We start from the raw sequence: 14,346 nt of genomic DNA, 5'->3' as shown, positions 1-14,346 counted from the left end.
CATGACACTTTGATCCCATGTAGAAAAAAGGGGAACAAGGGATTAATGATTTATTTGTAAGTGCATATATTCACTTAGCATCTGAAAACTGTAAGCGACCTTACTTGCCCTTTGTTTGACTATGTTTTCTGCAGTCCGTATCAAATGCCCTATTGGGAACAGAGCAGAAGTGTGCCGTATCTGTACAGTGAACAGAAAGAGAACAATGTGACAGAACCTTCAAGCCTTTCCAGACTGCCCATTTTTTGTGAGCCTGACAATATAAACACATTTGGTTCTTTCATCTTCAGGTGATGAAGTCCTTAACATTTATAATGTTAAAGTACAAAAATTTAAGTTTTTGATCCCATTCCTGATATGATTTTTTTTTTTATTTTGCTTACACTGTCCAACTGGGTTGAGGTCCATTTTCATGAGAGGCCTTGGGGAAAAATGTTCCTAAAAAATGAAACAGTAAGTAAGTAAAACAAGTCATAGATAAAACCATTCGCAGAAAAAATACTATACACCATGTCCTATTAAAGCACAGAACAATGATTTCAGAAAAAGTATACAATTAGAGTTCTAGTGCCACACACAATACACATGAAATAATAGATACAAAAGTCTAGAATCACATGTATTGGTTACCAGGCGCCCAGTTCCAAAAGGCTTGCTTTCGGTGTAAGTGACCACTTAGTTCTTGCTTCACCCTCATGATCAAACCACTCCAACCATGGGTAAATCCTGATATACCTACATCCACTTGTGGGTTATTGCTTAAATATCTAATTTTCTTCCTATTTCTCTCATAAGTACTGGAAGTCATTGCTTTATTTTGGTTGCCTACTCTGTAACTCAATAAAAGCAAGGATTTGTTAGGCAGATCACCACAGTTAATGTCCCTGTTAAGCTGCACTAGTCTGGGCTTTGCTGATGAGGCTGTAAAATGTATCGTAGGGAAGAAAAAATATGTACAGTTCAAAAAGGAGGAAAAAGGTGCCAAAACGTAACAAACCAAACAAAAGAAGTAAGCACCTGGATAGCCGTTCAACCTGACCAAAATTTATTTGAAACACAGCAAACACATAAAATAAACACTGAAACATCCGTACACAGTACGTTTTTGTCCGTGACTTCCTCAGAACAATGGCAAGTTTGCAAATTCAACAATATATACCACAGCTCATCCTTGCTAATTGCTTGATTAATACCAATGAACTTCAATTACAAAAGACAATTAGTTAGGGTGCTGCCCCAAACCATTTGATACAAGTATGTTTAGTTTGCAAGTACACATTTATACATAAGATAAAATGCTAAAACCTTTTAAAACTTTTGTTTTAAATCCTGATACATTTAATCTAATACATTAGAACATAAAGATAAAAATGTTAAAATTTTAAATATTCATCAATGAAACATATAAATAAATATAAATATATGAATGTGTGTATGTACATAGAATAAATATGTATTACATAAAATAAAAATACATCCTCTGAAATTAATAGATGTTAGTGACAAAATTGAATAAGGGGAATTTGTGTAATAAATACACATCAAAACACTGTGTGTGTATTAAAAATTGCTGATAGTACATGTGCAAAACTTACAATTTAGCAGCTTGTAATTTCAAAACTGGTGCCAAGGACACCATGTCATTTAACCAGGGCCATCTATTGGCTTCTAAAATCAATTGCCAATATACTTCCCGGTATTCTAATTGTGTCTCCCATGGTCGCCCTCTGACTTCTCTTTGAAGCTCATCTAAAACAAAGAACTTGTAGGTTGCTTGCCCACAGTTCTCTATATGTTTGAATAAAGCATTTCTGTTATTACATTTTATATGACATATAGATGTTCATAAATTCTTTTCCTTAAACATCTCTCTGTCTTCCCCACATAAAAACCTTCACATTTTTCACACGTCACAAGGTATACTACTTCTTTTGATTCACAGTTAGAATGTACTTTGGAAACAACACATCTATTATGACTAGAGACATATACCTCAGGCCTACTGAGAATGTAGGGGCATTGTGGGCAAGATCCACATTTAAAAGTTCCAACTTTTTTATTATTATTATTGTTTCCTTTAGCGTCATTGTTATTTTCCAACAAACTTTTTATACATTTCCCTTTTCTAAAAACAAACCTCAATGGTATGTCAAACCGGAGATTTAAATCAGATAAATTACTGAATCTGTCCCATTCTTCTTTCAATGCTTCTGTAATAACCTTTGTGTCCCCACTATAGTCAAGAACAAATATATTCTCATAATCATTGTCTTTCCTATTCATCTCCTCAGTTCGTACATTGATATCATCTCTTCCTAAAATAGGGGCAAATCTATTCCTTCTATGCAGAGTGACTTCTTGAGTTACTTCGTCAATCATATAAATGGGGTAACCCCTTTCTAAAAACATGTTTCTTTGTAGGTGAACTTCTTTTAAATATTCATCGTCATCTGATGTCATCCTACTCCCCCTAACCAGTTGACCTTTAACAGTACTTTTCTTCTGAGCAAAGGGATGTGCACTTTGGTAGTGTAAAATTAATTACAATATCTATCTTTCCTAAACACCTCTGATTTGAATTTTTGATTTTCTTTGTCCTTTCTAATCCTTACATCTAAATATTAAATGGATTCATATCCATGTTTGTAAGTAAATTTCAAAAAATTGGTGGTTGGGGATATATAGCTCACAAATTCATTGAACTTCTCCTCCCCCGTCCAAAAAAATACATATCTCATCCAAATACTGACCATATAGGACCCATTAGTCTTTATATATAGAATGAAAAATGTAGTTTTGTTTCCACCATGAGAGAACCAAGTTATCATAAGTTGGTGCACACATTGCTCTCATTGCTACACCTTTCTCCTGATGAAAGAACTCTCCTTCAAAATAAAGAAAATTATATTTAAGTACCATTTCCATTAAAGTAATTATCAGGTATATATCTTTATCATTAAATTTTCCACATTTCATCAGTCCTTCCTCAAGAAATTCCAAACCTTCACAATGAGGTATGGAAGTGAATAGGTCGACCACATCTATGGTTACAAATATCAATTTTTCTGAGAACAATTCATTCTTTACTTTCCTAAGGAAGTCCCATGAATCTTTAAGTGTATTTTGGGAATTTAAGGAGACATTTTTTTAATTTTACATCCAAAGGTTTTGCTATAGGTGCCGTGGCTGATTGGCTATCTGCCACAATCGGTCTCATTGTGGGGTCTGCTATGTTTTTGTGGGTCTTGGGAATACCAAAAATGCTAGGAACCCTTGGCTCCTTGTTATACATATAATTAAATGTTTCCACATCTATTACTCCTTCCAGTAGTAAGTCATTTAGACCAATATATATTTTCTTATAAGCAATGTTTATTTAATTAATTGATACCTTGGAATACTTAATTTCATCCTGAAGGAGTTCCATCATTTTACTTTCATAAATTATGGAATCCATAATAACTGTACCTCCCCCTTTGTCTGGTTTCATCACCCTAATAAATGTATTTTCTCTAAGTGTGTTTAGAATAAGGCTTTCTTCTTTTGGTTAATTTGACCAAGTTTTATTATTAGAAACCCTTTTCCTGAGTTTATTCTCAACCAGATTTTCAAAGTTTTTTAACTGGGGCTGTAATGGGGGGGGGGGTTCCAGATGCTCTTTTTCTTTAAATTCCCTTCCAAAATGTTATTTTGCTTAAATATCAATTCCATATTTTTCTTTCTAGGGAACATTTTAAGGTCTATAAACAATTTACTAATCTCGCATTTCCTACTGGGAACAAATTTAAAACCTTTTTGCAAATAAATTAAAATATTCTTCTGTAATGTCTAAATTGCTGTAGTTAAAAATAGTATACCCATTATGCCTTAGCATGTAACCTGTGGGCTCTCTATCTCCAAATGCTGTATTTTCTGTATCTAAAAACTCATCTGGAGCCTCACCTACTAAATTGGCAAATGTTAATACCTCTGATGTCCCCCCCATTGTTCCACCCCCTCCGATTCCCCAGAAGGTATATTGCCTTGTTCATTAATCTTTCGGATCTTCGAAGGGGGGGATAGCCTAAAGAGGGTGGCGAGACCAAATATGTTATATGGGTGGTTGATGGTGACATTGACAAAAAGGCAGGAGTCAGAGCTGAAGGTGGCAGAGTTAAAGATGTTAAGATTTGCATTGGGTCTGATGAGGATGAACAGGACTAGGAATCAGTATATTAGAGGGTCAGCTCAGGTTGGACAGTCTAGAGACAAAGCCAGAGAGGCAAGATTACGTTGGCTTGGACATGTACTGAGGAGGGATACTGGGTATATTGGGAAAAGGATGCTAAGGATGGAGCTGCCAGGTAAGAGAAAAAGAGGAAGGCCTAAGATAGGGTTTATGGATGTGGTGAGAGATGCAGGTGGTTGGTGTGACAGAGTAAGATGTTGAGGACAGGAAGAAATGGAAACAGATGATCCACTGTGGCGACCCATAACAGAAACAGCCAAAAGAAGAAGAAGGGAAGAGAAAAATAAGTGCTTGCAGAAACTTGAGAGGGGGATAGGTTTGTTTAAAAAAGTGAAAGTTACAGATGTTAGCTAGAATGTTGACTTGTTTCTTGAACTTTAGACCCATTTCCTTCTAAAGTTTGTATAATGGAAATGGTATAACAAGATATCTAATTAAGGTGGACTAAAGAAATTCTTCTCATGTTCCAAGTCATACCTCCCTGAATGTTGGATTAATATTACCTAGAAACTGTTTTGTTAAGGAAAAGTAAGTTTCAAGTGGGAAATATTTCACTGTTTGAAGTTATCAGACTAAAAGTCTAATGGGTCAGTTTGCTGAACAGTTAGGGTTTATCCAACACAGAATAGTTCTAAATTGTACACCTGGAAGTTATGCAAAAGACAAGTGAGAGAATGCTCTCTCTCACGTTTAATAGTCCTTCCTTTATTTGTGGATTTATTTGGAATCTTCTGATTCCATGTGCATTTTAGAATACAGATGATTTACTGAAAGTGATTCATGGGTACTTGTGAAGAAACAGTTTTAAATGGATATAGAAATTTTTACATTATTATCATATCCATAGAGTAAGGCTATTCAGCTTTTAAACTGATCTTTAGCTTACTGAATAATTACTTCATTATTATTATTTAGAATGTCATGAAAGTTAGAGGAGCATAGAGAACAAGTATTTAAAGCTGTTTTTATTAATTAAATGAGAACTGATTATTTATTGTAAAAAGGATTAATAATGTAAATAAGATATCTTATATGCACATATTATCATGAAACATTGCCATGATCTGTTAATAAATTCTAAGCAGCAAAACAGAATGATCAGGCTATTGAAGTTAATGAAATAATGAATTTATACCATGCATTTGCTGAGGTGATGGCACCAATTACTGACCATTTATCTGTGTAAGAGTAGATCAGTACCTGATGATAATGTCAAAACAGTGGTTGCTGAGACTACTCATCTTTGTCATAGTTTGTTAGAATAATAAAAACAGGAATGGTAAAATGTTTATGAACGTTTAAAAATGTTATTAATGAACAAACATAAAAGTAACTAGTAAGTAAACGCTTTCATTCCTTACATGGAGCTTCATCAGACAAAGTTACTAATGACTAGAAACCAAATAAATACTTTTTGAAAAAAATCACATGACCTTCAGCTGCTAATGAGTTAACCCTGTCCTTTTCAGAACTACCTAATAGTTCTCCCTGTGATATAATGTTGTTAGGTGAATTTAACTGTAGATCAAAGTATGTTGTTTACATTGCTCTTTGTGAGCTATGTTTAGCAGTTTATATTGGAAGAACAGTGAGAGAATTTTGTAGATGGATTTATGAACATTTAAGAACAGTGGAAACCTAAAGCATGTAAAACAAAATCATTTTAATTTAGCGTTGCCACCTATGCATTTTTCCAGACTATCCTGAAATCAAACTAATTGTCTGGTAGTCTGAAAAACACTGTACAAACTCCGGTATTCTGTTTCAAAAAGGAAACAGACTATCGGAGTTTGTAAATCGGCTGATTTACTATGCTTTTTTACAGAAAAGCATAGTAAATCAGCTGAAAGCAGGCAGCAGGAACAGAAAAAAGAGGGCATTCCCCACCGAGTGATGTCATTGTGACATCACAAAATAGATGGAATGTGGACGGGAGAGGGGTTGGGATGGTCAACCTTCCATGTCCAAAATGAGGAACACTTGCCCTCAAAATGTGGAACAAATGTGCAAAATGTGGAACAAATACCAATGGCTTACTAACAACTTCAACTAGGAAGGTCATAGGATGGTTAAAATAATTTGTTTTTTATTTTATTTTTTTATTTTACATTTGTTGACCGGGTATGTCCATTTTCAGCGGAGGCCCGGGGAGAAAAGCTCCAAGGGTAAGCAGATACAGCATTACATATTACAAACAGACTATTTACAGAGATTACATAAGTAAGCAAGTTAAACAAGTTCCACAGGTTACAGTTAATCCTGAGCACAAGTCAGGATTAAATTAAATTACATAGTAAACTGGTTAACAGATTTTTACACATTCTAGAGAGAGTTAGCCAGGCTTGATACATTGACATAGCCAGTTAAGTGACAAATGTTGTTTGAGTCTAGTTTGAAATTGACCTAAGGTGGAAAGTAAGGTAATATCAGCTGGAAGAGAGTTCCAGGATCTACTTACAGAGTTTGCAAAGAGAGAATCACCGGCTGTGTTATTAATTTTGCTAGTCTGAATTAATAGTTTGTTAGAGGATCGAAGCGGTCTAGGATTGTTATAGGGGGTGATAATATTTTTAAGTGCAGGAGTATTGTCCAGATTATAGAGGATTTTATAGGCCATAATCAGTTGGTTATACTGGATTAGGCTGGGTAGTTCAAGCCAACCAAGCTGATTTAGACTGATGCAATGATGTGTCCTAAAAGGCAGCCCAGTGGCAAACCTGGCAATGTGGTTGTAGCAAATTGAGAGTTTGTTAAGGACAGTCTTGTTCAAATTCGAGAGTAGAGGGGATGCATACAGAAGGGTTGAAAGAAGGTGAGTGCGAGCTATGGCAATTTTAGCTGGAGGGGTTAGGAAGGCTTTTATTCTGTAAAGTGACCCTAGTTTTTTATTGATGGTTTTGATAGTTTGGTTAACATGTAGGTCAAATTTGAGATTATTGTCTATGATGACACCTAATAGTTTTGTAGATGGGTCAGGGGAGATTATTGTGCCATCATTTGATTTTATGGTAAAGGTGAAAGCGGTAGACCTACGTGTTGGTGAAAATAACAGCATTTTAGTATTTGGGATTTAGGATCAGGCGATGTTCAGAAAGCCAGTTTTCTATTGTATTAAAGGTGGTCTGGGTAGCTGACCATAACTCTACTGGAGATGTGGCTGAGCAAATCAGAGTAGAGTCATCAGCATATTGGATACAGCTGACTTTTGGGATGACAGTATAAAGGTCATTAATGAAGATGGAGAACAGCAAGGGCCCTAGTATAGAGCCCTGTGGTACTCCGAGGGTGTTAGGTAGAAGGTTAGAGAGTTTGTTCTGCCAGAGGACAGCCTGCTGTCAACCATTCAGGTAGGATTGAAACCATTGGAGGGCTCCAGTATCTAGACAGATTGTTTGCAGGGTGTGGATTAAAAGTTGGTGATCAACCATATCGAATACCTTGGAAAGATCCAAAAAGAGGGCTGAGGATATATAATTATTGTTGCGATTATGGTTTATGGTGTTAGTAAAGGCTAGGAGGGCTGAAGTAGTGCTGTGATGAGGACGGAAGCCATGCTGAGTGTCTGCCATAAGGCGATTTTGGATTAGGTGGTGCATGAGTTGTCTATGAATACATTTTTCCATAATCTTTGCAAGTGGAGAGAGTATAGCTATTGGCCTATAATTGAAGAATTCAGTAGAGCTGCCTCCTTTGTTAAGTGGGATTACATAGGATATTTTCCAGATGGTGGGAATTTTAGCTTCTACTATGGTTTGATTGATTAGTATTGAGACGGGGTAAGCAATAGCATCAGCTGATTTTTGTAGGTACTCGGCAGGGAGTTGATCAGCAGAAAGTGTAGTGGGTTTTAATTTTTTGATCAAGGTACGGATAAGTGAAGTGGCGACTGGTTGGAAGCTGAATGCAAGTAGGTTTCTAGGGGTGCTACTTTCAGGACTTACTTTGGTTTTACTTATAAAGAAGATCTTTTAATGAATTAATATGATTCACTTCTATTTACAATGGATTTCACTTTAAAAAATTCCTAACACTGAATGTGTGACACAGTCTTTCAATGGGGAACTTTGAGGAACATGAACTTTTTAAGACCCCAAATGAGGTACGTTCCCCGTAATGAGGCACACTTGAGAGGTATGGCAGGGTTACTGGTGACGTGAGAGGTGTGGCTTTACTCCGGTTTTAGCCATGACAAAAGGTGGCAACCCTACCTCAACCTGTGGGTTACAGATCTGTACCAGATCTGACTGAGTTTGCTGCCCTATACCTAGCATATACCCAAGCCAACAAGACCTTAGCACAACTTGCACTGCACAAGCCTGAGCCAAAGCATGGTCTAAGGAATCCCTGATGAGAACATCTTCCACTCATATAGCCAGTATCACAGTGACAAGGTAGGGGGAAGGAGGGGGTGATGGCTGAAGACAAATGAAGTACAACTACTCAGATGGAACATTATGGTGAGTACAAAACTTCTTTATCTGAAGTAGTTTACTTCATTTGTTCTTCAACCTGTGGGCAGAGTCCCCAGCTACTTTGCACCTGGGAGGCTGCCAATAAAGGATATTCTCGAGCACGGCGGAGCCAAAAGATGCCCTGTTCCTGGAAATGATGTCCAATTTATAATGAGAAGTGAAGGTATGAGATGAGGACCATGTAGCCACTGAACAAATATCATCCAATAATACCCTAAACCAGAAGGCCACTGAAGTAGCCATGGATCTGATAGAATGAGCTTTTACTTGACCTGGCGGGGAAAGTCAGCTTTAGTCTGATTTATTATTTAGGGGTTGGGAGGGTGGCCTAATGGTTAAGGTGTTTGCCTTGCAAGCACAATGTGCAGGGTTTGAGTCTCACGAGGGATAATTGGCTAGGCTTAAAATGGCTCACAAGGGCAGTTAGCTTAGTACTAATCTATGAACCTATATTTACTTCTGATGCCATCTTTGGAAGAAAGGAAGGGTTGGTATGCAAAGAAACCCTATCCTTGTGAAAGATCATGTAAGAAACCTTGATAGACAGAGCTTGGAGTTCTGACACTCTCCTGGCAGAGGTAATGGCAACTAAGAAAGCCATCTTCCAGGATAAATACTGCAAATCCACTGAAGCTGCAGATGTTTTCCAGACTACCGGAGAATCAGTTTGAAAAAAAAAATGGAGGGGTGGCAACCCTAGGTTGAAAACCAAATGAAGTAAACTACTTCAGATCTAATCTTAGATTAACTTATGAACAGATGCAAATACTAAATAAGGGTTTGACTTTCGTTCCCAGTGTGGATTCAACCTTTGGTGATGTTGTGCTGGATTTATGTATATTTGGGAGGGTTTTGCAGTTGAAACAAATGTTTGGTGCAAATGACGTTGTTCAACAAGGTGAATTGAAACAACCAAGTGTCTTTAATCCACCTGTCAATTCAACAGTTGAAATATTTTTAAAAACTTGTGAGGATGCGATTATGGCATTTTTAGCTTCCAAACAAGGGCATGCATACTATAATTTGACACCAGGATAAAGGACAAAGGGGTGCCTTAAATTCATTACTGTGTGACAACAGCATTGCAATTAAACCTGCCGATAAAGGTGGTGCGGACCGTGCAGTTGTGGTAATGGATCATCACTTCTACCACAATAAAAGTTATGGACATGCTTTGTGATAGCACAACTTATTTGCAAATGTCCCCATTAAAAGCTAAGATGTTAGCTGATAATGTGAAAAGTGATTTAGTGACATATAAGCAAAGTGGCCTGATTAGTGAAATATTTAAATTTGTATGGTTAGATCATCCTTTGGTCCTCCTATTTAAGGCACTTCCAAAAATACATAAAGATCTTGTTAATCCATCTCTGCGACCTATAGTGTCAGGCAGAGGTTGAGTTATGGAGAATGCCTCTGTATGGGTGGAATCAAAATTGAAAATGGCATTGGCTTCTGTTCCGAGAATTTTGAAAGACACAGCACATTTCTTAACATCTTTATATGAGCATGTTCAGGCCAGGACTGACTATAGTAATTATTTATTTATCACATTGGACTGTTGTAACTTCTCTACAGTCAACTTCCAGGTCTTGAGCCTGGTCTCTGTTGACCTTAAAGCCCTGTGTCAACACTGCTTGCAGTTAAGTGTGGCAACTGGTAATTTATGCTGTGGGCTGATTGTTTTGCTGTTGATGGCTTTGAAATCATTGATCATACCCTTGTTCCCTTTTCCTTGCTAGGGGAAATCTACCTGAGTTGCATATTGGCCATTCTTGGATGTGAACTTGTGACTGTCTCTCTTTCTGAAACAGGCGCTGGCTCCTATCAAGCCATTTGCCAGACAGAGTTCTCGAATGGCCTCTCCCTTCTTCCTTTTGGCCCACCCATGTGGAGCCAGTCAGTCCTCTTCTTCTGTTTTGTCTGCCCAGTATGTGCATTCAAGTCACCCACTATCAATACCAATTCATGTTGTCCTGCTTTCTATAGTGGGTCTTGCAACTGCTGTATGAATGAACTGCTTTCATCAGTATCACAACCCTGCTGTGGGTCATAGGCAGAGGTTATGAATACTGCCCTGTTATTACACTGGAGTCTGATTGCCATGAGTCTGTCACTAATTTTGCTGATGTCACCCACTGCCTTCTGATGACTTTCTCTCACCAACATTCCAACACCATTTCTGGCCTGACCTTCTTCTGAGTAGTAGACTCTGTATCCCAAGCAAAGCAGCTTGGATAGACTGCCCTTCCATTTCTCTTCCTGATAGATCAGATGTCCGGCCTCCTCCTTACCATCATGTCATCCACTTCCAAGCTGCATCCTATGAGTGAACCAACATTGTGTAACAATTCTCAGTTCATGTTTGGTAGGTTCAATGGTTTATGTCCAACTTTCACTCGACAGAGCTATTCAAGGTAACCACTGCTGGACAAATGGACGCCAGCTGGCCAGTAGCTATTTGAACCCATGGTTGCTGACCTTCATGGCAGACACACAGCCAATAAGGGTCACATACACATTTTGTGGAGTCCACTCAAAGCTTAACATAATCCATATTTTTGCTAGTGGATGAAAAGTAAAAGGAGTAAGCAGTAGAATTCCTATTTAACATGTTCTTATCTTTGTTCCCATCAAAAAAAAAAAAAAAAAAGACATGAAGCATGGTAATATCTAAAAGAAGGCAATTTCTTGAAAATATATACTGAGCAGAGAAGTAGTAGAAAATGTGAAGTGAATAATAGACATGTGAGATAGGGTCATATCACTTGGCCCCAATAGTACTCGTCCGATTGTCAGTGGAGATTAGAGATCTTGCTGCAGGGTTGTTACACTGGAATTAATGGTCCTACAGTGGTATTGCAGAAGAAAGGGGTTCCCAGTGGTGCTTCATACATTGTCAGATATGCATTACAGTGCGTCTATATTAGTTGATCGAATGTTCAGTTAATCGAATAACTAAATGTCGATCACTAATCAAACACACAAAACTGCGAACGGCAGTTTCCACTCAGGGGAAACAAGTTGTTTGGCCATTGTGCAGAGTTTGCCCTTCCTTCAATGTGGCACAATCTCGGGTTTGGTATATTTAGTGGGGGGTGTGGGAGGCACAGCCCCCCACTTCATTTGCGTTTATTTATTTTTTTTCGTTGGACAATGGCATTGTTTCCCTGATTGGAAACTGATGTTCGATGTTTTGTGTGTGCGATTATTAGTGATCGACGTTTAGTTATTCGCTTAACTAAATGTTCGATCATCTGATATCGACACCATTACAGTTGATCAGAATGCCTGAGCACACAGCAGTGGCCTCACTTTTTCAAACATGTTCTGATTGGTCAGATATGTCTGTCTGTATATTCAATTTCTAGAATGAATTTCTTACTAAGTGCGCATGCCATTTGGATTACATGGTGTTTTAAACTGTACTGGGAAGGCAGAATGATACTGCTGTGCAATCTGCTGCAGGGAGCAGAGTATTCTGTTTACTATACTGTAGTATAATTCTCAGTTGTATATAAATGCCACAATATGGTGTTAACAAGAGTCAGTATCATCAGTTATGGCTGCCTCCCATTTGGTGATGTGCCTTTTTTTGATGTGACTTGCATAAGCAGGCTGTATGGTATGCCTTATGGGGAGTATAAACATATTTTGGTAATACATCAGATAAGGAAAGAATAGGTCAAGAATTTTTAAAAGTAAGAAATAGGTTGTCTTGTAGAGGTTATTCCCCTGATTTATCGGCAAGGACAGAGAATATGGTATTGGGAATCTGATAAGGAAATGGTAAAGGAGTAAGAAGGAGACATGAAGAGCAATCCTCAGATGAAGGTACTAAGAAAATGTATTTTGTTAGTAAATTTTCCTCTTTCTCACATCATTTGGCAAGGTTAGTCAGGAAATTTTGCCCCATAGTGATGCAAGATGAATCTACTAAGGGTGTATTTTCAGAGCATATAATTTTTTCATATAAAAGGTGCATGAATTTGAAACAGTTATTGAATAGGAAGCTGGACAAAATAGATGGTCTGGTGGGGTGTTATCCCTGTCATAGGTGTAAGGTATGCCCAAAAGTTAGACATTTACATGGTTGTAGCATTAATGGGAGAATTTATAAGGCTACACAGAGGTTTTCTTGTCAATCGAGTGGATTTGCTTATATCTTGGGTTGTGATTGTTCACCTAAGAAATGGTATATTGGACAAACCAAGAGACAAGTTACAAAACATATTTTGGAGCATATGGGGGACATCAGACATAGGAGACTGGATAGTCCAGTGGCACATCATTTCTGTTCAAATTATGCAGGCCCAGATTCTTCTTTATTCTTCAGTGTGTTGGCTATGCCTTCACATCAACATGGGGAAACTCACTATAGAAAGTTGTTAGCCTTGGAAACCAGATTCATCATTAATTACAATACTTTATTTCCTTCAGGTCTTAACCAGGAGGTGAATATTAATATGTGAAATTGTTGTTGATAAAGTAAATTAGATTTTAATTTTGTTTTCACAGGGGTTGTCTGATTTGAAGCATATAGTTAAATATAAACATAAATATGTACTGACTAAATTGTAGTCAACACAGTGTGTAAAGAATGTAAGGCTGGGAGATGAGTTTACAAACATTTTTAGCGGTTCAATGTCACTTTAAATGGAAAGGGTTTGTGCAATGTGTATAACTGGTTAATATTGTATGATTTAATATAAATAATGTGCTGTTGGTGTAACAATTTATCCCTTGAAGGCTTTTTAGCTGACGTACCAGGAGACACCAGTAACGTTTTTCTGCACTTTACTTTTGAGAGTCTTCGTTTTTTTGTGTGTATGGTATACATGTAAGGAAACCAGTAATTGATAGTTATATGGTGCAGTGGAGTAGAGATTGCACAAATATGGATGTAATTTTTTTGAGCTACTATCTGGTGTCCAGTCCATGTTTAGATGTACCTGTTTTGTGACACAAGCACCATGTGAATATTAATGAGCATCTTCAATTTAAAAACTGGTTTCCTCTGTGGTACTTCTTCGCCTCATCTGAGTATGTTGTTAGAATTCCATGTGAAAATGATAAGCCATTGTCCGTGACTTAGGTTTCCCAAGCATGTGCACCACACCTCCTTCATCTTCTGTTGCTGAACAATCAGTTGAAGTTACTCACTGAGGAGTCATGATGTCTGCATAATGAATTAATCTTCTCAGCATGATACCTGTTAGTTCAGCTTGCCCCTTCCTTTACTGAAAGCCAGAGCCATTGTTATTCATCTGGCTTCACAAGTTATGCACTTGTAGGTGCTAAGATAACTGAAAGGTGTCTTAGCTACATGATTGCTCTGGCTTTTGACTTTGTAGAAACTCTTATAATCTTTGTCTTTAAGCAGTGTTGATGCCATGGGCAGTTGGTACATTAGCTGGCTTGCTTGTACTTTGATGTTACAGCACAGCTACTTAACACCCAAAATTTCACCAGTTTGCACCCTTTTCTTTTTCTGAAGCCATAGCCCATCCCCGTGGTACATATGAGTTGATATTTATGTATAATCCTACAACGTGCTGTCGCCATATTTGCTTCTTTAATGTTCCATAGCTAAATGTCCTTTCAAACTTGATACCTGCTGTAAGAATATTAATATGTTTATAGAAA

At 37.5% G+C, this 14,346-nt stretch overlaps 1 protein-coding gene across 1 annotated transcript in view; it reads right to left on the bottom strand.

Annotated features, from left to right (window-relative positions):
• LOC122791434 overlaps nt 1-14,346 on the bottom strand; it is a 523,655-nt gene that overhangs the window by 429,464 nt on the left and 79,845 nt on the right. Inside the window, exon 2 of the mRNA XM_044059176.1 lies at nt 2,181-2,502. Coding sequence (XP_043915111.1) covers nt 2,181-2,502 — 322 coding nt within the window. The remainder of the gene's footprint in view (nt 1-2,180; nt 2,503-14,346) is intronic.

The sequence above is a fragment of the Protopterus annectens genome, chromosome 17.part0 (genome assembly GCF_019279795.1).
Source record: "Protopterus annectens isolate FY-2018-M chromosome 17.part0, PAN1.0, whole genome shotgun sequence".
NCBI classification, from domain to species: domain Eukaryota; kingdom Metazoa; phylum Chordata; order Ceratodontiformes; family Protopteridae; genus Protopterus; species Protopterus annectens.
The sequence above is the reverse complement of the archived record's forward strand: the minus strand, read 5'-3'. Positions and strand labels throughout refer to the sequence as shown.